General features: G+C 38.4%; 1 protein-coding gene across 1 annotated transcript in view; it reads right to left on the bottom strand.

Moving 5' to 3' along the window:
- The window catches only part of enox1 (ecto-NOX disulfide-thiol exchanger 1), a 101,940-nt gene that overhangs the window by 4,834 nt on the left and 72,994 nt on the right, over positions 1-24,112 (bottom strand). The window contains exons 11-13 of the mRNA XM_042425444.1: positions 21,494-21,550; positions 13,203-13,305; positions 938-1,023 (exon numbers count right to left, since the gene is read on the bottom strand). Coding sequence (XP_042281378.1) covers positions 938-1,023; positions 13,203-13,305; positions 21,494-21,550 — 246 coding nt within the window. The remainder of the gene's footprint in view (positions 1-937; positions 1,024-13,202; positions 13,306-21,493; positions 21,551-24,112) is intronic.

Raw genomic sequence — 24,112 nt, 5'->3', positions numbered from 1 at the left:
AACTATTTTGACAGTAATTGTTTGAGTCATGGAGGGTATTCTTCGTATGACTGCATGCACCAAACCATAACGTCCAGTTACACCCCTAGAGAGTAGCTGATTCCATTTGGGACTTCAACAAATCTAATTATGGAATCACCTACCAAGAGGACCTCAGGCTCTCTGGGAGCTGATCAATCAATGTAGATACAGTAAATAAGTTCAAAACACATACAGCAGGATATTCAATACCGCACGTGGGCCTTCACAATAAACAGCTGTCTGTGCAGATTACATTTTGTGATTGATTGATGCTTTTATTTGCTGTGTGAAAACTCAGAAAAATCGACCTTGTTACGAAAAAAAATCATGTTGCGTTTTTGCCTTATAATATTGCGTTCTGTGTGAAAGTGAAAAAACATATTGACATGCAAATTAATCACATGAAAAAAAAAGCCCCTGGTGTGTTTAGGCCTTTAGAGCTGAGTGTTTCTTGACCCATGGCACAGCTCCTAGTTAAAGAGCATATAATCTTACATCATCTCAAGCCATCAATTAGTTAAAAGTTGAATATCCAACTTTCAATTCAGGTAAACAATATTTTGTATTCATTCAAGCCTCATCTTTCAGACCAATTTTTTCCGAAACATGACGTCTATGAATAGCCCAAACCAATTGCCCAAACCAATTTCACATTCCATCTCAATATTGAACTCTTTGTATCCATCTGTGAACAAAATATCCAGTTGTTCCCAAGAACATGTTTTTTTTTTAAATTAGAGAACAAATATGATTCAGTAAACTCAGAGTTGTATGAGAGTAGAAAAGTTGTATGACATGTTTTAGTTTTGAAGGACTTGCATTGAAACTCACACTGGTCTACACCTTGCTAGGTGTAGCAAAACATTTGAATGATACAGTATCATAGCAGTGCAGACAACAGTGTGACCTTGTTCACCTTTGCGTCGAGTCTCTGTATGTACGACCACAGATACTCAAGGTTGGCACCAAAAGGATGGACGTGAAGGAATGTTGATATAATACCTGCAGAAGAAAAAAGGTCTTCAGACAAACTCATGGCAAGACAGATACTGAAGAGATGGTTCAGTTTAAACAGCACAAACAGAATGTCTCACTGTCAGACATGTTTAGGAATTGAAGATTTAGCAGAGAATAAATGAAATCTCATTAGAAAAGGAATGCTAATACTTGTGTGTATTTATGCCACAATTCCCGGATTAATGACAGCAAAGAGGAATTCTAAACTGTCAGATTGTTTGCATATTGTTAATATTTACTATTTAATATGCCCAAGTTAATCACCATTTTGTGCTACTCATGAGTGCTTTAAGAGCACTGGCTTTTCACGCCAATAAAGCAGAGAGAGAGAGAGAGAGAGTGAGAGATGACAGAGAGTAAAATCCACTAGAATGGATATTAGATATAAAGGTTCAGGCTCTGGTAGAGCAGCCAATCTGCATCCTCATGAAGTGCTGCACAATAAACAAATGGCGGGGCAGCCACATAAAAAAACACTTGAGTCGATTACTTCTGAGAGGTCCTGCTAAGGTAGGCAGTCATGCAGAGGGAGGGGGATGGGGAGGAGGAATGGGGGTGTGATGGGGTAAGGAAATAGAGTGACGTCCCCTGGAGGAACCCAAACAGCCAATATTTATTTCCTTGATTTATGTGGCGAAACGCTGGCAATTACAGACAGGCCTAATTCAGTTCCTTCCCCCAGGCCTGCTAACATGGAACACTGCCACCAGAGAACTGTGGGGTGAAAAGGGGTAGGGAAGTGGGGGGCTAATTTGTGTGCGCACACTCTTAAAATGGAAGTTTAATGTCCACCAAGAAAACTTCAACTGTTTTAACCCTTTCATGCATGAATTATGATAACCTCAGTCAGGATTTTTATTCCCCTTTCGGCATGAAAAAAAATATCTCAACTTTTTTGAACATTTTTTTTAAACATGCATTTTTCAAGGAGTTTTTCACATGGATCTTTAACCCCCTCAGCCCCCTCAGCATCCTCAGCATCCTCAGCTCCCTCAGTATCCTTAGCCCCCTAAAACTGCAAGTTACATTCTAATAATATAAATCAATTGATTTACAGCCAAAAAAGTTACTGCAGATGAAGTATTTTCAAGAACAATAAAGTCACAGTAATAGTATAATTGTAGTTGAAATATAGTCAGCGATGCATGATGTCCAAATTAGTGGACAGATGATTAATCGTCATTTTCTCACAACATAAAATCAATACTTGGTAATTTGAACAACTGTATTACTCCTTAGTTGTTACTTGATATTACAAAATTTTATTTACCTGCAAGGGTCTACTACCCTTGCAGCAATATCTTGGCAAGATATTCCTGAGCTGCTGAGCGTTTCCGGCCGACCAGCGACCATCTTGGTTTTGAGAAATTTGTGTTGCACTTACAAAAGCTGGCCAATAGGTGGCAGTGTGGGATGATACACTAGAGTCCACTGTGGTGGCTGATGAAGTATGTTAGGTTTTACCTGCTGTAATCAAGTTGAGATATCCTTCATAATGCAGCCGACATCAAGCCAGCGCAAAATGATTGTGGTGAAACAACTAAGAGTTTTATTCCTCTCCAGCTCAGGGCCCTCGTCATGTGTATTATCTTTCTGAGAGGGCTGTAAGAGTGAACAAAATTTGATTTATGACTGCCAAAATCGCAGGTTGTGACAGACTCATTGATGTTGCAAAGATGCACTCAAAAATATGTTTTTCTTCTTGTTTCTTGTTGTGAAACAACAATGATGTAAATGCAGAGTTTGACACTAGAAGGCTGTTTTGACAACTTGCTGAAAAGCAGAAAGTTTGTCTGTGGTCAATGAAAATCTAAATTTTAGGGGTGGGTTTATGAGCAGGATTTGTAACATTGCAATTAGTTTGGAGCCAATCCTGGTCCAATATTCAACTTACACAAGTGTGATGTGGACACTTGAAGCCTCCACTGCACATACACTGAGAATGAACTTTACAGTGAAGTAAGAGACATCTCACAGACATGGCTGAAATTATTGGTACCCTTGCATTTTATTAAAATAATGCACCATGCACCCTGAACAGTGTTGAAATTAAAAGATATTTCATTATCAATGCATGTCTATGTTTGGTTTGCAGTGGAACAGAACGAAAAAGTTGTGAAAATAATTAATTCATGCTTGTTCTACAAAGACATTCTAAAATGCCTTGGACAAAATTATTGGTACCCTTTAGAAGTTGTAAAAAATAATTGATTTGTAGTGGTACTTTAAGCGGACTATTCTGTTTTAATTAGTATCATAGGAAAAATTACTCACTCTGCTGCCACTGTGTGCATCACATTGAACATGGAAAACAGAAGGAAAACTAGAGAGTGGTCTGAAGACATTAGAAAAAAGGTAATAGCTTAACGTCAACATAAAGGTCAACGTAAAGGTTACAAGACCATCTCCAAAGAGCCTGATGTTCCTGTGACCACTGTTGCCAATATTATTAAGAAGTTTAAGGCCAATGGAACTGTAGCCAACATCTCTGGACGTGGTTGCAAGAGGAAAATTGGCCCGAGATTGAACAGAGCTCAAATGGTCGAAAAAAGAACCAAGGAAAACTTCAATATGGATCCAAGCTGATCTTCAAGTTCAAGGAACAATAGTTTCAAGTCGCACCATCCATCACTATCTCCATGAAAATGGGCTCCGTGGTAGAAGACCCATGAAGACCCCACTTCTAAGGGGGAGACACAAAATTAGAGCTTCTTGGTAAATCACACCAACCCTATATTTACAGAAGAAGAAAATGAAGCCTTCAAAGCAAAGGACACCATGCCTATCGTGAAATATTGAGGAGGCTCAGTGATGTTTCGGGGTTGCTTTACTGCTTGAGGCACTGGGTGCCTTGAATCTGTGCAGGGCACAATGAAATCAGAAGACTATCAAGGCATTTTGGAGTGAAACATGCAGCCCAGTGTCAGAAAGCTGTGTCTTGGTTGCTGGTCATGGGGCTTACAGCAGGATAATTACCCCAAACATACACCAAAAAGCAAGTGGATGAGAAGAAAATTTTAGACCATTCTGAAGTGGCCTGCTATGAGTCCTGATCTGAATCCTATTGAGCACTGGTGGAAAGAGCTGAAACTTACAGTTGGGAGATGGCACTCATCAAACCTGAGAGAACTGGAGCAATTTGCTCAGTAAGAATGGGCCAAACTACAAGTGGAGAAATATAGAAAACTTATTCAGAGTTACAGAAAGCGCTTCGCTGCAGTTATTGCCTCCCAAAGCTGTGCTACAAAATATTAAGTTTAGGGTAACAATATTTTTGGCGGTGCCATTTTAATTTGTTTTATTGCATAACATAATATGTTAAGTTGTAAATCAAAAGCAAAGTTTCAGTTATATTCAGTGTGAAATAAAGAATGATGGATACCATATACTTCTGTCAGTTTCAACTTAATACAGAGAAAATTTTTTTTTTTTTTTTTTTTTTAAAAAGGTAGAAGGGTACCAATATTTTCGGCCATGTCTGTGTGTCCAGCAGGAAAACCTCTGAAAAGAAATATATTTGCATATTTATAGATCATGGATTTTTACTGAGGGAGAAAGAGTGGATGTCATTTTAAGGATTTTAACATGGTAATTACACTTTTTTTGTGGAAACCATATCAGACACAAATTGTTGTTCCCAACAGAATGTTATTATATGTATTAATGTACGTCTGGAGGGGATCTTTAAGGTTTCTGTGGAGACAGCATGTTTTCCTCTGCGTCACGCACAAGCAAGTCAGCCACAAAACAATCTATAATATCATTGTCATAAGGATTCCCAAAACATCTCAGACCACCATCTCCTAGCGACTCAGGTTTAGCAGCTTGGCAAGAGACAGGAGTGATTTCCTAAATTGCAAGTTGATGAAATGCTTTTATTCCCTTCTAGTCCTAGGACCAAAAATACATCACTCTGAGAATTTCTGGCTGGTCAGGACTGAGTTCTTGCTCAAAGATGCTTGATAAATATGGGCCCTGTTTAACAGCACTTCTTTGAGTTCCTAATGATATCCTTTTAGCAACTGACAACAGCCAAACATCTGTTTTGTTGCTTTTAGATCTTACTGTGGCTTTTGATACAATTGACCACTTCAACACAACCGGTCAAGGCAGATGGCTGCCTACCTAGAGCCTGGTTCTTCTTGAGGTTTCTTCCCATTAAGGTGAGTTTTTCCTTGCTGCTGTCATCAAGTGCTTGCTCATGGGGAATTGTTGGGTCTCTGTAAATTAAAGAGTATGGTCTTGACCTGCTCTATGTGAGAAGTGCCCTGAGATAACTTTTGCTATGATTTTGCGCTTTATAAATAAATAAAATAAATAAAAATAAAATTGAATTGAATTGAATTGAATTGAATTGAATTGAATTGAATTGAATTGGATTGATGTAACTGAATGCCTCAAGCATTGGGTATGGTTTTAGATATTTCTTAAAGGGCCTCTGTGTCTGAATAGGTGAATGTAAATCCTTGACTACACAGCACATTACCTGTGCTAATGGGAAGACCATAGATGAAGTTTAGACTCAGTGGTTACAGAGCTGATTGATCTCTAGTAGATTTTTAGAGTTTAGAGTTTGTTTGGACTCAAGGACTCAAGATGCAATAAGACATATGGGAAAGAATCATAGTATCCATAAATATCTTGGCTGCGTCCAAAGAGAGACAGTTTCTAATATGTCTAAAATTTGCTAAGTTGTACTTAGGTGGTTTTAATCATTTTTTAAAACATGTTTCTTTAAGTTCAAATTTGGATCCAGTGTCACACCAAGATATTTAAAATCAGTAACTATGTCAATCTTTTCACCTTTGATGAAAATATCAGTGTTAGGAGGTTGTACCATGGTTTTAGAGAAAAAACATACCTGTTTTGTTCACATTTAGACTCAGACATGATTGATCAAGCCAATGTGTGATCCTTTCCAATGCAATTGTTCGCTTAGCAACAGCTAACTCAGCTGTTTTTGCATGTGTGTACACAATGGTGTCATCTGCATACATTTGTAGTTCTACATCATGACACTGGTGAGGGAGATCATTAATATATAGGCTAAATAATAGGGGACCTAACACTTCAGTGCACTTCATGTTACTGGACAGTGTGTCACCAACTTTAACACATTGTATCCTATTAGATAAATATGCCATGCCAGTGCTCTAGATGAGAAGTTAAATTTAGAGAGTTTTGATATTAAAACATCCTGATTGACTGTGTCGAATGCTTTACGCAGATGTAAAAATACAGCACAAACTACTCCTCCTTTGTCAAGTCTTGATTTAATTTGTTCTATTAAGTGCAAGGTAGCAGTTTCGGTGGAATGATTTGCTCTAAAGCCAAATTGCATACAATGTACACCAAAATTGCTTGTATTAAGAAATGTTGTCAGTTGTTTAATGACAACTTTCTCAGCAACCTTTGAGAGTACTGGCAGTATACTTATTGATCTGTAGTTACTGGCTTCAAGGCGGTCTCCAGATTTAAAAATAGACGTGACAATGGCACATTTCCAGTCATCAGGAAAGGAGCTGTGTTTAAAAACAAGTTAATTAAATGAGCAATAGGGGGAGTTCAAATATCTTTGTGTGATTTGACAAACATGGTGTCAAATTGGAAAGCATCTCTACTTTTGGAGCTTTTTAAGGAGCTTATGATTTTGTTTACTTGTAACTCATTAGTCTCTATCAGCTCGAAAACCTGGCCTGTGGCATCTATAGGAACAATGTCCAGTCTCCTTTTCGTAAATTTTTTTCCTTAACTCATATACAGACTCAACAAAAAAAAAAAAAATAAAAAAATAAAATAAAATATATATATATATACATACATACATACATACATATACATACACACACACACACACACACACACACACACATATATATGCGGATACTGAGATCTTTTCATGTGTGTGTGGAAATGATGAAATGGTGGCCAGTGCACTCTTTTTTGCTGCAGTGTGCTGGGGAGGCAGCCTTACAGACAAAAACACCAAGCGATTAGACAAGCTGGTCAAAAAAGTGGGCTCAGTGCTGGGCAGGAGATCTGTGGTGGAGAGAGGCACACTGAACAAACTGAAAGCTATAATGGACAATAACAGACACCCTCTCCACAGCCTCTTGGAGCGACAGAGGAGTAGCTGCAGCAGTCGGCTCCTCTCATTGTGCTGCAGAACGGAGCGATTCAGGAGATCCTTCGTCCCCACAGCAATAAGACGGTTCAATTCCTCTTGAATTGACTGGACAGTTTTTTGTTTTTATATTTTGATGAGCTCTTGTCCCAGGTTCCTTTTCAGCACCTTGGCCAGGCTGACAAAGAGTCATAACTCTATTGATCCATGTATTCCTATAGCTCTCAGTAGTGACGACTTTATGAGCTTCTTTAATGATAAAATTCTAACTATTAGAGACAAAATTCACCAATTCCTGCCCTCAACAGGCACCAATTTATCCCCAAGCACCTTAGAACCTTAGAAACAGCTGTAAAACCTGACATATATTTAGACTGTTTTTCTCCAGTCGACTTTCCTGAACTAACTTCAATGATTTGTTCATCTAAACCATAAACATGTCTCTTAGACCCCATCCCAACTAGGCTGCTTAAGGAGGTCTTACCCTCAGTTAGCACCTCCTTACTAGATATGATAAATCTGTCTTTAGTAACCACAGTTCTTTAAAGTAGCTGTAATTAAACCTCTTCTTAAGAAGCCTTCTCTTGATTCAGGCATTTTAACCAACTATAGACCTATATCTAATCTTCAGTTTCTCTCTACGATCCTTGAGAAAGCAGTCTCTTATCAGTTATGTGACTTCCTACATAATAGTTTATTTGAGAATTTTCAGTCAGGATTTAGATCGCATCATAGCACAGAGACAACGCTGGAGAAAGTCACAAACAACCTCCTAACTGCATTGGACAAAGGACTTCTCTCCATACTTGTCTTGTTAGATCTTAGTGCTGCATTCGACACAAATGACCATCACATCCTATTACAGAGACTGGAACATTTAATTGTCGTTAAAGGAACTGCATTAAGCTGTTTTTAATTCTATTTATCAGATCGATTTCAGTTTGTACATGTTAATGATGAATCCTCCAAGGCTCTGTGCTTGGACCAATACTATTCACCTTATATATGCTTCCTTTTGGTAATATTATTAGGAAACATTCCATAGATTTTCATTGTTATGCAGATGATACCCAATTATATTTATCAATGAAGCCTGATGAAACCAATCAGTTAAACAAACTCCAAGTATGCCTTAAGGACATAAAGACCTGGATGACCTGCAATTTTCTGTGACTAAACTCAGACAAAACTGAAGTTATTGTGCTTGGCCCTAAACACCTTAGAAACACATTATCTAATGATATAGCTTCTCTGGATGGCATTACCCTGGCATCCAGCTCCACCATAAGGAATCTGGGAGTTATCTTTGATCAGGATATGTCCTTTAACTCCCACATAAAACAAATTTCAAGGACTGCCTTTTTTCGTAACATTGTAAAAATCAGGCACATCCTGTCTCAAAAAGATGCAGAAAAACTAGTCCACACATTTGTTACTTCTAGGCTGGATTATCACAAGTCCTTATCATCAAGCTGTCCTAACAAGTCGCTAAAGGCTCTCCAGCTGGGCCAGAATGCTGCTGCACATGTACTGACAAAAACTAGAAAAAGATATCATATTTCTCCCATTTTAGCTTCGCTGCATTGGCTTCCTGTGAAACCTAGAATAGAATTTAAAATCCTTCTCCTAACTTACAAGGCCCTTAATGGTCAGGCACCATCATATGTTAAAGAGCTCATAGTACTGTATTACCCCACTAGAACACTGCGCTCTCAGAATACAGGCTTACTTGTGGTTCTTACAGTCTTCAAAAGTAGAATGGGAGGCAGAGACTTCAGCTATCATGCTCCTCCCCTGTGGAACCATCTTCCAGATTTGGTCCAGGGGGCAGACACCCTCTCTTCGTTTAAGAGTAGGCTTAAACTTTTCCTTTTTGATAAAGCTTATGGTTAGGGCTGGCCAGGCTCGCCTTGGATCAGCCCTTAGTTATGCTGCTATAGGCCTAGACTGCTGGGGGACTTCCCACGATGCACTGAGCTCCTCTCTCCTCCTCCTCCTCTCCATCTGTATGCATCCATGTACCATCAATGCATGTTACTAGCTTGGCTTCCTCCCTGGAGTTTTTTTGTGCTTTCTCATCTCAGGAAACCCTGGGTTCTGGGCCGAGCCTTTGCAGTCCTGTTGGTGTCCTTCCCCAGCTATTGCTGCTGTTGTTATTAATTTTATGATTGTTGTTATTCTGTCCTGTAATTCTTTGTTGAGATTGCACTCTTTCAAGACTTCTGTGAGTTGATCATAGAAAGTGTCATCCGCAGAAGAGGGCCTATAGACACCTATGATGTTAAAAGACATTTGTTGGGATGACATTATTTTTATCCTAACATATTCTAATGTGTTACCCACATTGTAAACCACACATTCACATTTGATGTTGTCTCTCACATAAAAAAGCACCCTTCCTCCTCTTCCATCAGGTGTATCTCTTCTGAAACAGGAATATTCTCTCCATTGGAATATTGGTAACAATATTGATCAATTCTATTATTTCTTCTACAGAGTCCTTTCTGAAGATTTTTGAGGGTTATTTTGCAAAATGTTCCACTTTTTTGGGTCCAAGTTTGAGATGTCATCAGGAGCTCATTCCCAGTGCAGCCACTCCTCCGGAACACTACAACAACCAAGAACAACGTTGTTATACTCCATTTATATGTTACCTCTGGGGCAAATCTTTTGAAAGCACCAGATCAGTTTCCACTCCTGTGCAGATGACTCCCAGATCTATTTCTCTTTTGATTTCAACAGCTATAGTATTATATTAAATATAATATTAAATCAGCTATCACAAACATTTCTTCAGTTAAACTCAGATAAATCATTGGTCCTGACTCTTCCTTTAATCACGTTAGTCAGCCCTTCTTAAGCTCTCTGTCCTCATGCATTAACACCCATTGTAGAAATTGACAATAAACTTAGCTTTGATCGTCATGTGAAGTCTGTCAATGTCATCCACACTTCCTGCGACTTCAAAACATTGAGCCTTTTGCCTATCTGAAAAGAACCTGAAAACTATCATCCATCCTTTTATTATGTCCTGGTTACATTACTGCAACTTGCTTTAATGCTGTCTGAGTCAATGCAACCTTTCCAAACTCCAACTGGTCCAGAATGTCCTAGCAAGACTTGTCACAAGATCCAACAAAAGAACCCCTATTCTAGCATCCCTACACTGGTTACCTGTATGTTTTAGAACAGACTTTAAGATTTTAATCATTACTTTTACGGCAGGTACGGTTTTGGCCCCAGACTATATGTCCGGATTGCTGACAAGCCTCAGTGCAGCTTGAGATCCTCTGGTAGGGGCTAGGCTGAGGCTGAAAACCATGTGTTTATCAGCCCCTTTTAGCTGTGTGTGAAAACGGGCCACTTGTGCCTTTTTACATTTTGCTGTCCAATGAAAATCTCACAGTAGCAGCAGTTGTGGAGACTGCAGATTACAGGCAGCCAGGGAGGAAGATAGAGAGCCATGCCTCCTCTCTCTCCTTCATATTTGGATTTTCTTGGCACCACTAAGAGAGATAAATGTGCTGCTGTTTCTCCTGCTTACCTCATCTCTGGACAAAGCAGTAGCTTTATTGCAAAAACGCAGCAGACCTACAGATCACTCACTATGCTTTTCTCAGTACTGCAACATGTACTGTATAACATGGGGATATAGACGACAGAGAAAGAAAAGCAGCTAAGAAGAATTCAGTCCAGCTGCTGTGTGGGTCTTACACAGAGGAGATGCATGAAAGACTATAGAAAGAGACATGCATCTGAGAGAGAAAGAGACAGACAAAGGCAAAGAGAGACAGCAGGGTTTAGTCAGTTTGTGTTTCACTCCCCTCTGTCGTAGGAGGTTTAATCTGCTTCAGTGGTTGTGGTTGAAAGCCCCCCGAAACCCCAGACACCAGAAAGTGTGTGTTAGTGCATGTGTGAACATGATGACAGTGGTATGAGCTGAAGTGAATTTTCAAGTGCTTTTCTGCACTTCATTTATGCGTGGGGGTGTGAGTGTTCAGTCATCTTAAATGTTATGCTAACAAACGCACACAGAGCTCTGCTGTGCACTTAACTCAGTCAACAGGGATGTTCCTACATGAAGGATGAATAGAACGGCCTGCACAGTTTCTTTGGAAACTAAATTTGGTCCAATAGTTGTTAGTAAATTCCAGTCAAAGATTTTATAATCCCAGTATGTGCATAATACATCTGGAGAAGGACGACGCACAAGATGGAAACAAAATCAAGCCACGCAAGAATCACTGTACACACATCACTCACATATTCACCTCTGTTCTTGGACTGGAAACACCAGAACACTGCAGAGCCAATAGGAACAGAGGCAAACTACTCAGTGGACAAAATGTTATATACCAACATTTTCTTTGGATAAAATAATGGAGAGGTGAGCAAGCTCAAGACGTTCTTAAACAGAAACTTTTGCTAACTACTCTTCATTCCAGTCATGAACTATTATGCAAGCAATAATACATGAAGAGGTGTTAAGATATACATAAGTAACAGACAAGGAGGAGGCAAAGAACACAAACAATGCAAAGTATTTCCTCCAAACTTGTCTGGATTAGAAGAGGAGATGCTTGGTGTGATGGTGTCCTTTGCCTCCTACTCTTTCAGGACAACTTGAAGTGCATTATCACATATCACAAGCATTCAGACTGAAACGAGCACCAAATTAAAGATCATGCAGAGGGGCTGTGTGGGCATGTTGTTTCAGGTAGGAAATATGATCCTGGAAGTTTAAGGGCTTATCAAATGGCAAAACACTGCACAGCAGTTTATGATGTTACGGAACAGGATTTTACTACTTTCTTTAGAGAGTTAACACAGCTACAAGCATTCTGTCCTTTGTTTTGATGACTGTGAGTTTAACTGTAGGATACAGCATTCATGCTACAAAGTAATTCAGTAATATACACCCCACACTTTGCAGGCTTGTACACCATAAGATGCAGAACCACAGCTTGCAGGATTATGAAGGATCTCCACCACCCAGAAATAGACTATTCCAGCTTCTTATTCCAACTCCAGTCCAACACAGAAAGCTTAATGTGAGCAGCACGTTTAGCAGAGCAGCAGCAGCAGCAGTGGGTGCTCCGTCTTGTGTGTCTACACAAGAGGCGTTCAGGTACAGTGTTGAGCGTAGGTCACTCGGGTTTTGAAAGAAACACACACAGCTGGAATGATCAAAATAGGAAATCCCCTCTTTGCTTTTCAAACAGATGATTGATTCCTGAGCCACAGCAGGGGGACAGTAAAACAAAGACAGACATTTATACTAACTATGACTACTGAAGCCTCATATTACCTTTTGCTGAACTTTAAAATGCAGACTGATGACTTTAAATTGCTTTAAGAGGAGATCTCTTTGTGGTCAGCATGAACAGGAGAAACAACTGCAGCCAAGTGCATTTCACTACACATTTCTTGTGTACTTAACAAATAAAACATTGAATCCTTGAATCTACCAGGAATGTGTGGTTCCTCATCATGTTTGATTGGCCAGCGCAGTCTGCTAGCGTGTTGCCAGTTGATGTCTCATGTTGTGAAAAAGAGAACATTGCTCAAGTCGTCATCTGTATTTTAAAGTGAGTCAATCATCTGTTTATCCCATTGGTAACTTGGGTTTACCAATGAGAGTTAGCTATCTGGTAATGTTCTGATGGCTGATCAGAGAGCAGAACTATATTTTTTTTGGTGATTGTGTAGTAACATTTTATTTGTTCCAAAATCATCTCGAGTGTAATGTTAATTAACAAATTGGTGCCCCCTTGTGGCTATAAGATCCAGTTGCATATTGGATTTTTTCTGACTTTGCGTCAAAAATTAAAACAAGTAGGAAACAGACAGCAAGGGCAACATTTATTTCTATTCTACAATTTCTATTAAATTTATTTAAATTGTTCAGGATTTTTTCCCCATTTATTCAAGATTTGAGAGCAATCGATGAAACTTCTCTTTGGACTTTAAAAACACAATCAGAGGAAGTGTTTGACCAGCTGGAAGCTTTTTTCTTTTTCTTTTTTTGGTTCATATTTACCCAGAAGTAGCGCCTCTTTTTCTGACGCGACCCCTCCTCTCATTATGACCTCACTCCTCCTCTCTCTGCTGTGGTACAGCGAAGGAATACACCCATTGACCACCTGTGAAAACACACACACATATTGCACACACGGATAAAACATAAGAGCAAATGTATATTCAAGAACAGTGCAGAGTCTATGTACCATACACACAAAGAAACTAACAGCACATACTGTACACACAAGAATATTGTGATGGAGGAACAGGCACTTAAATATACAAACTGTACATACACACACATTTTCATGCAAGCAAAACATCATCATTTAATAAAGAGCATCATAGCTTACCACTCAGACTAGATTCCAGGGTTTTTAAGATAACATGACAGTGAAAACAGGCCATGTAGCATGTTTTATCTATCAATGTCTTTCTGACTTATATCAGTTTATAGTTCAGCAGGTTTGGGGCTAAAATGTCATCTCCCATTACATATGTGTGTATATGTACATACTGACTTCCCCAGGTTCTTTGAAAGTCAGTAAAGTGCTGTGAGAGACTGCAAAGGAGACTTAAACCACCACAAGCCACTCTGTTCACTCTGACCAAAATAACATGCCTGAACTCTCTACACTCTCTTTCTACCACTAATGTTTACACTAATGTGTCATTGCAACACTCTCATGAACTCTGACCTCTGAGACCTGGTTATACTTTATTTCTACTGTGTGAGTATCAAAGGCCTCATTTATAACTATTGCACAAAATGGAGCTGGAAAGATGCATATGCCACTTCTCACTAAAAAAAAATATTTATAAAGACGCCTTAGTAGCTGCAACACACTCTGTCTTCTAGTCACCTCATCCAACATCTCATCACCACCTGCAGTCATATTGACTGTGTAAATTAGAGAGGATTTAAGTTAGGATTAGGATTTGAATTAAATACAGTGTTTATTGTGTTTTAGAAATTCAGTGTGTGGTCTCATCAGTCAAGCATTACCAGCTGTCAGCCTCTTAAACCTTCTTCTGTTTTTAATAATACTGCTGTTCTCCTCAGAAACAATATGCATAACAACATTAATGAGGGCTTTTGCATTGACCATTTATAGTTAATTATGGGAGTGTAGGGGGTGGGATACAAGGTTTTGTCCGTGTGCATGCATTTTCAAGTTGATTGTGATTTATAAAGGGAAAATGTATCCAGACATAAGTGCACTGTTTGATTTTTGATTCATTTTTGGCATGCACCATTTATGTCTTTTTTGATGCATGTTAACTTTTGGTTTGGATCCTACGCACTGGCCTCAGGCCTCTGGAGTAACCTTTATAAATTGCTAATTTGCAAACAGTAAATACATTTGAGAGAAATGAAATGCCATCCAGGTGATGTTTTTTTATTAATGATGGCATGTTATGTAACATGTTATGTAGGCCCTGAGAGGCAAGAGAGAGAGAAAAAAAATCTGCTGATCCATTTTCTGAGTCTGATCTGAATTGTTTTTTCTCCTGTGTTTATGACTTAGGAAGTACATAACAATAGTATATTTGAGGATTTTCAGTCAGGATTTAGAGCTCATCATAGCACAGAGACAGCACTGGTGAAAGTTACAAATGCCCTCCTAACTGCATCAGACAAAGGATCTCTCTTTGTACTTGTCTTGTTAGATCGTAGTGCTGCATTTGACACCATTGACCATCACATTCTATTACAGAGACTGGAACATTTAATTGGCATTAAAGGAACTGCATTAAGCTGGTTTAAATCCTATTTATCAGATTGATTTCAGTTTGTACAGGTTAATGATGAATCCTCCATGTATGCAAAATTTAGACATGGAGTTCCACAAGGTTCTGTGCTTGGAACAATACTATTCACCTTGTATATGCTTCCTTTAGATAATATTATTCGGAAACACTCCATAAATTTTCATTGTTATGCAGATAATACCCAATTATATTTATCAATGAAGTCAGATGAACCCAATCAGTTGACAATCAGTTGACCAAACTCCAAGCATGCCTTAAGGATCTGTATCCATCTGTATGCATCTGTATGGATAACCTGCAATTTTCTGCTACTAAACTCAGACAAAACTGAAGTTATAGTGCTTGGCCCTAAACACCTTAGAAACACATAAATTAATGATATACTCTAGATGGCATTGCCCTGGCCTCCAGCTCCACCATAAGGAATCTGAGAGTTATCTTTGATCAGGATAAGTCATTTAACTCCCACATAAAACTAAATTAGAAAAAGAGATTATATTTCTCCCATTTCAGCTTCGCTTGTTACTATGCTTCTCTGTGTGTCTCTCTCCCCCCTCTCCCCCTCCCTCCTTCTTTCTCTCCAACCCAACCGGTCAAGGCAGATGGCCGCCCACCTAGAGTCCGGTTCTGCTTGAGGTTTCTTGCCGTTAAAGGGGAGTTTTTCCTTGTCGCTGTCGCCAAGTGCTTGCTCATGTGAGAATGTTGGGTCTCTGAAAATTAAAGAGTATGGTCTAGACCTGCTCTATGTGAAAAGTGCCCTGAGATAACTTCTGTTATGATTTGGTGCTATATAAATAAAAATTGAATTGAGTTGAAAGAACAGGTGAAAAAAAGGTTTTGCCAGGAAAATATTTCTAATTCCTTTTTTTTCATCTGTGAAAAAAGTTGGAAAAAAAAGTTTTGGCAGGTTGTCAGGATCATTTTCAAGTGTTTGTTGTATTTTTTTGGCCACAAGAAGCTGAAGTGCACCACTACTCCATGTTCTAAATGGGACTAGATTCATGCAAAGCATTCATGTTTTCTTCCAGGTGAGTTTCAACTTCTCCATGTGTGTTTGCAAGTTATGTAACATTACTGTCATGTCTTTCTTTTGGCTAGAAAGAATTTTAATCGGTGCTACTTCAAATTCTGGAAGCAAGAGTTTAAAGATTCACTACAATGAAAATTGTGTTTTTCAATCTCATTGCATTTTTTACAGAAGACATGTTGATGTAAAATAACTCAAAATTTTACAACTGTTGTTATGAAAATTATGAAAGCCCTATGATCTCTATCCCATTGGCTATCATTAGCAATCAATATATGGACTGCATTTATATAGCGCCTTTCTAGTCTTCCGACCACTGAAAGCGCTTTACACTACATTCCACATTCATCCATTCATACACACATTCTGATGGCAGAGGCTGCCATGCAAGGTCCCAACCTGCTCATCAGGAGGAGTTCTAATCATATATACACACAAACACTCACACATTAATGTGCCCAAAGACACTTTGACATGCGGACTGGAGGAGTCGGGGATTGAACCACCAATCTTCCGATTAGTGAGCCACAGCCAGGAGGTATATAGATACAACACACTCTAAACATAAGGTGCATACTGTATATTGTGTGTTAGCAAGTTATGTAACATTACTGTCATGTCTTTCTTTTGGCTTTTAATCAGCGCTAATCTGCTTTTAGTGTTAGCTATACTGACGTTAGCCATTAGACTGATAGCTAGTGAGTGGAAACTATAATGTTCATGGCTAACGAACGGCGACGACCAAGGTTTAGTCGACTGCATAGATAACATTTGTTTACTGTTACATTAGTCATGGTAATGGGGACACTTCACCCCTTATGATTAATAATTAATATGGTTATTATTCACATTTATGATATAGAAATCGATGCTGTTTATTTAATATTGCAATTATAATGTGCTGCTTATTCTTAATCAGTCCTTCAGTTGACAGTTGAACCATTGGCACTTAGACAATTGGTTCGGAAAACTTTTCATGTCAAGGACCCCAAAATTGATATGTGATATCAATTTTTGATTTTTGTCCCAAGGAGCCCTATCTGAGCAGATAGTTGTAAGATATGATTTAGTAGAGAATTCCACAACTGTCCAAAATGTAGGTGGGGAGATAACCATGGAGAGAGTGAAACCTCTGATCAGAATAGTCATTCTTATGCATTGTGCTAACTAACAAAATTGAACTACTCCCCATTTTTATGGGGACCCCCTGGTCCCCGGACTCCACTTTGAGAACCAATGACTTAGACCAATGTAAATCACCCTTGAGGGCAGTCAGCTCATTTTTACTTGTTTTATATTCTTGAGGGAAGTCTAACATTTGACTTGTGGGTCCAATAATTTCATCCTGGAGGTGTAAGCCACGACAGTGAAGGAGGAGGCCATGTAAGCTTAATAAGCTTTTATTTATTTAATGAATAAAACTATTATTATTATTATTATTATTATTATTATTATTATTGTTGTTATTATTGTTATTATTATTATTATTATTAGTCTTTATTAAACAAGAACCACGCATAAAAACATTCATCTCAAAATGAGAAGAGATGTTTATGCCAGATTTATCTATTAGCTAATTTCCATCTGCAGTCCCTGGGCAGGTACACAGAACAATTACCAGATAATAAAAACATTAATTTACATGCAAGACAAATATATAGTCTCTATCACACTAACAATTCTACAAACAGACCTAAAAACACACATCAATATATAAATACCAGCACATTCATCCAGTACAACTATAGAATTACAATTCATTACAATTTAAAATCTGAATCACTGTAAAATTAATGTTGATATGACTGATTGCTCATTATCCATTTTTTTGCACCATGGGAAAAAAATGAAAGTCTGTGCAAGTTTTAAGCTCAGCTGGAAGCATATTCCAATGTTTGATGGCTGTAAATGAAAAAGAAGATTATGCAAAAGTAGTCTGCCGCAGAGGGATGTGTAAGTCTGAGTTTAGAGCAGATTGAGAGGTTCTGCTCATTTGCTCAGAGCTGAGCTGAAAAAAGCTCTGCAGTTTTGGAGGAACAGCATTGTGAATTATCTTGAATACCAATCGAACCTCTGAAAGCAGAATGAGATTTTCAAAACTCGAGAAACTGTATTTGGACAATACGTTACAATGATGGTGATTTAATGATTTCCCATCGAACAATTTTAAAGCTTGTTTAAAAAGAATTTCAAATGAGTGTTCAGCATAGTCTTACTGGAACCGGACCAGCAGGATATACAATAATGAAGATGTGCAAAAATCATTGCATGCAAAGTTCCTAATGTCTAAATTTGACCATGTTATATTTCAATTTTTTATTCATCTTTTTGATATGGCTTTCAGAGGTCAAGTTGGAATCCAAAGTCATACCTAAATATTTAACCTTGTTAATGTTTTTGATTATTTGTCCATTAATACTAAGCTGTGGATACATGGTTTGTTTTTGTTTATTAGCAAAATAAATCGTCACTGCTTTTTTTTTTGCATTCAAGGGAAGACATGAGTCACTCAGCCATTTGGCAACTTTATGAAGCATTAATGAAAGCTTAGGGGCCACTTGTTCAGCATCTCTCCCATGAGTGTAAATGACTGTGTCATCAGCATACATCTGAATATCCACATCCTCACAAACAGATGGGAGATCATTGATGTATAAACTGAACAACAGTGGCCCAAGAATAGAACCTTGTGGCACTCCCATTTTGCAAAATTTTATTGATGACGATTCATTATTGATACGAACACATTGTGAATGACCAGATACATAAGACCTTATCCAATCCAACTATGATTCTGAATGATGCTGTCTTGTTTCACAGAGGACAGAATGAAACCTACACTCTGTTTGGGAGAAATTCAAACCTGATCAGCTGTGCGTAGCTGATGTGTTACAAAGTATGACCCAAGCTATCCACACATATTGGAGCATTGAGCCAAACTTCATTTTATTTTATTTTACTTTATTTGTGTTGTTAGTCTTACCTCATGAATATTTTTATGTGAAACACAATAATGATTGTACAATGTGCAGCATATTGATTTGTTTGTGGACTAACCAGCTGATATCCTTTACAACTACTGACAACTAACTGATGGGCCAGTCAGGGTAACTCAAGTAGATTATGCAGTCTCTTCATGGAAGCAGATTGGATATCTGAAATGGTTTGATTCTACTGGTATCTAGAGAGATAAAGATCATAGGGCTTTCATCATTTTCATAACAACAACAGTTCTAAAATTTTGGGCAATGTTACATCAAGGAAGAAAACATGAATGCTTTTAGTCCTATTTAGAACATGGGGTAGTGGTGCACCTCAGCCTCTTGTGGCCAAAACAAGTATTACAACAAACACTAAGAAACATGATCCTGACAAAAAAACAACTTTCTTTTCACCTGTCAAACTTTTTTTCACCTGTTTTCAAAAACGAAAAGAAAAAGTAACTTAGAAAGATTATCCAGGCAAAACCTTTTTTCACCTGTCCTTAAATCATAAACACAGGAGAGGAAACAATTTAGATCAGACATAGAATATTTTTTCTCACTTGCCTCCCAGGGCTTTCATAGAGTGTTTTGCAAAATGTTCACACTTAAGGTATCTGCAAACACTGACAAAGTATTTTATTTGCTTTCCTACAATATTTTCTTCCTTAACAATATGGGCTTGCATGATTAATGGTTTTTACAGTTATGTTATGGTATACAGCATTTGATTATGGTTTGGGAAAGATGTGGTCTTGGTTAAAAACTTTACTTTATTAGCACTTAAGCAAAACCACAATCTTCTCCACTCTAACCAAAGTCCTTTTGTTGCTTAAACATAACTCAACATAGGACATGAACGCTGGTTTCCAGTATCAAACTCCTGCACTTTGCACTTTCACTGGGAAAAAATGTTGCCATAGAACATAAACCAGACAGCAATTACATTTTTCACAAAATTTATTTGGCAAAACAAATAAGTAGCCTGTAAGCATCTTTTCTAAGAGCCAGGGTTTCAGAGCTCTACACTTCAGACTTGGAATTGAATTGGATTTAGGTTTGGAAAATGAGGATTTGAGACTTGAGTTGGACTAGTCTGCTGTGGGAAATGATTTATTTGTCACATTTTTGTGTATAGTTTTTTGTACATGTATTAAAACATGTCTGGAGGGGATCTTTAAGTGAAGTAAAAAAGTGAGTTTACAGTTTTATTTTGCTTTACTGCTCATGTCACTCTTCAGAGTATGTGTTCAAGATTCAAGATTCAAGATTTAGTTTACTATAATTTTCTTGTGTATTTGTATACACACAAAAAAACAAAATGCTGTTCCTCCCAGCCCACAGCAGTGTAACAACAATAGATAGGATAAAGACTGTTAATGTCTCAGTTCAATGTAGACAGCTCTTGCATGTCGTCGAGTGACCAGCACTGATGTCCATTTTGCTGTCCAGAGAACATTAGGCAGCATGATCGTTGGAAGTGCTGGTTTGTAAGGGTTAACAGTTAGCCTAGCTTGTACTTCATCGTGCTTGCCGAGGCTTCCGCTTCCTGTCACACTTCTTTCAATGTTTTCTTTCCAGTGCAGCTCCAGGCAAGTCTATGGTCTCCTTTGGGTCCACTGAGCGTAGCACACCAAGCACGCTCAGCCGATTTAGCTCCCAGACAGTATTTCTTGTAGCAAAAGTCTTTGTTACAAATGTCTAGAACAAACTGATGATCATAGACACATACCTTGCACTTCACACGATGACACAGATGTAGACGTAGAGACGGACAAAGACATTGCATGGTCCGAACAAGGAGAGGCTGCTGCAAATGTCGTCACGCCGCCATCACACCACTTCATGGAGAGAGAGAAAGAATTCCACCAGCAACGACCCCTTAATTTCTCTTCTTATCTTCACAAAATAACTCTTCTGTTAGCTTCCTCAGTGCAGTTTGTCCTTTGCTTCCAAAGCAAAGTTGGTAACAGTGGCAAGTAGCAGTTAGCGGTTGTTCTGATTAAAGATGCTATTTCCTCTTCTGTTCTTGCTGATTAATGCTGTTACCTCTTCTTTACCTCGTCCTTTCTGAAGATTATTTGAAGGTTATTTTGCAAAATTTCCCACTTTTTAGGTCCAAGTTTGAGATGTATTCAGTAGCCCATGTATGGTGAGCCACTCTCTCTCATTCCAGAGAGAAGGTAATTGTTAATAATAATGGTAATGTTGAAGGTAGTTGTAAAGATTTTGCAGTCTGAATTTATAATTGCGCTCTAGTATTAGCCATGTCTTATGTTATTGGCCAGCTCAGAAACATTTCTTGTTTTCTAGTCATCTGTATGAGAGATAATGGTACAACATTGTTTTTTTGACTTTTCAAGAATGAAGTGCAAAAAAGAGATACTAATTTGTAGCACAAATGTTTTCACTTTGAAAAAAATTAAGTTGCGTTGAAATGCACAGTCTCAGCCGGACTTAAAACTGACCTCAAACACTTAAAGCCTGCTCTGGTGTGTGCTTATGTCTTGCCTACAGCACAGTTTTTACCCTTTCATGTAGCTCTCCATTGGTCCTCTCCACAGCCTCCCCATTATTTTTCAGCACCTAAAGAGACAGAGAGAGAGAACAGGACATTTGATCAGTCATAGTGAATCCCAGAGTGAGAACAAAAATTTATCCGCGACAATTGAGTGTGTGTTGTCTTAGCTGTTGTTTTATATATGGCTCTGTATGAGTGTGAGTGTACAACAGACAAACACAAACTAACAGATTGAAGTTTATGTCCAAAACATGTATGATTGAAAAAGTGACACACTTAACTTTACTCATTTCTCTGTCTTATATATTTTATTATATTTTTCTTCATTTTTCTTTTTATTGTATTCGCACTGATATGGAGGATGCTCCCTGTGTAATTGAAATTTTGAATTCTTTTTTTTAAGAAAACCTAATTTATTCTTAGGATCAAAAGGCAGAATGTGTGAACAGAACTTAAACATTTTGGGAAATGGGCTTATTGGCTTTTTTTGAGTGAGATGAGAGCATTGGGTGAGCATTGAGTCCTCACATGTCTCCGCTAGTTCCTTGCAACTGATCCTTGCCAAGAAATATTTTGGCACAAAACCTCCTGTGAAACTATGAATTGTTTTTTCACTTCAGATTTCTCATAGATCAAACGAACAAGATATTATATGTTTATTAGGGAGCTTTATAGATTCTGCATATTTTGTTTCCTGTTTCCAGTCTTCTAAGCTAAAACTAACTGGCTGCTAGCTGTAGCTTCATTTTTACCTGAGAATGAACTTCATGAGAATGAACTTCTCATCTAACTTTCAGCAAGAAAGTGAATATGTTTATTTCCCAAAATGTCATCTATTCCTTTAAAGGTGGTAGTGTCATCAACTTGAATTCATGTCAGCTACAACTGATTCCAGTGGTGACAAGGTGGGTAATGTATTTCAGGATGTGTCCCAAAAAGCGTCAAATATGGCCAAATACACTTCTTCATCTTCAGCCTTAAGCCATCAATCTGCCTCCCTTATCGAATTTGAATGAGGATTTATGGCAAAGTGGATCACATAATTAAAAGCCAGACCTTTGAGCTGATCAGGAGTCGAGTCAACAAGGAGTCTGACACTGTCCATGTACTACGGTTGTAATACAAAGCTGTATTTGTATCTGTATCTGTTTATTTCACAAATATATCTTATTGATACTGTACATGAGTAGTGCTTTTACTGGAACTTGTTAGAAACTTCTACAGCTACAGCTTAATTTTCTGTGTTCAACTGTTTTCTACTACTATTCCCTTATTTATTTGGTTTGTAGACAGTGTACATTAATCAACACTGATATTTTAACAACATCGATCTAAATGTACTGGGGTTAGCTCAACAGTACATTTGGAGGCTTCATCCCAACTCGATTCAATTCAATTCAATTTTATTTATGTAGTGCCACATCATAACAAAAGTGATCTCAGGACACTTTTCACGTAGAGCAGGTCTAGACCTCTACTCTTTAATTTACAGAGACCCAATAATTCCCCCATGAGCAAGAACTTGGCGACAGCAGTAAGGAAACCCCCCCTCCTTTAACATGAAGACACCTCAAGCAGAACTGGGCTTTAAGCAGGCGGCCATCTGCCTTGACCGGTTGGGTTGAGAGAGAAAGAAGGAAGGAGGGAGAAAGGGGGGAGAGAGACACAGAGAAGCATAATAACAACAATAATAACAACAACAATGATAATAATAATAAAGATATGACTAGTAATAATAATAGCAATAATAGCCAGAGAAGGTGTTGAGGCAGGACACCCACAGGACCACGCAACCATCCCCGCACCATTCCCCGGAGCCATGCCCCTCATACCCGCAGCCATGCCCCTCGACATCCACAACGTGGAGGAGAAGAGAGGAGGAAGAGAGGAGCTCAGTGCATCATGGGAAGTCCTACTCTTAAATGTAGAGAGGGTGTCTGCCCCTGGGCCAAATCTGGAAGATGGTTCCACAGGAGAGGAGCCTGATAGCTGAAGGCTCTGCCTCCCATTCTACTTTTGGAGACTATAGGAACCACAAGTAAGCCTGCATTCTGGGACTGCAGTGTTCTAGTGGGATAATAGGGTACTATGAGCTCTTTAAGATATGATGGTGCCTGACCATTAAGGGCTTTGTAGGTGAGGATAAAGATTTTAAATTCTGTTCTGGATTTTACAGGAAGCCAATGCAGCAAAGCTAAAATGGGAGAAATATGATCTCTTTTTCTAGTTTTTGTCAGTACATGTGCAGCAGCATTCTGGACCAGCTGGAGAGCCTTTAGAGACTTGTTAGGACAGCCTGATGATAAGGACTTGCAATAATCCAGCCAGTAACAAATGCGTGGACTAGTTTTTCTGCATCTTTTGGGACAGGATGTGTCTGATTTTTGCAATATTACGTTAGTTAAAAAAGGCAGTCCTTGAAATTTGTTTTATGTGGGAGTTAAAGGACATATCCTGATCAAAGATAACTACCAGATTCCTTATGATGGAGCTGGAGGCCAGGGTAATGCCATTCAAAGTAGCTATATCATTAGATAATATGTTTCTAAAGTGTTTAGGGCCAAGCACAATAACTTCGGTTTTGTCTGAGTTTAGTAGCAGAAATTTGTAGGTTATTATGTCCTTAA

The sequence above is a fragment of the Thunnus maccoyii genome, chromosome 11 (genome assembly GCF_910596095.1).
Source record: "Thunnus maccoyii chromosome 11, fThuMac1.1, whole genome shotgun sequence".
NCBI lineage: Eukaryota > Metazoa > Chordata > Actinopteri > Scombriformes > Scombridae > Thunnus > Thunnus maccoyii.
Note: the sequence above shows the minus strand (reverse complement) of the source record. Positions and strands in the feature narration are given on the sequence as shown.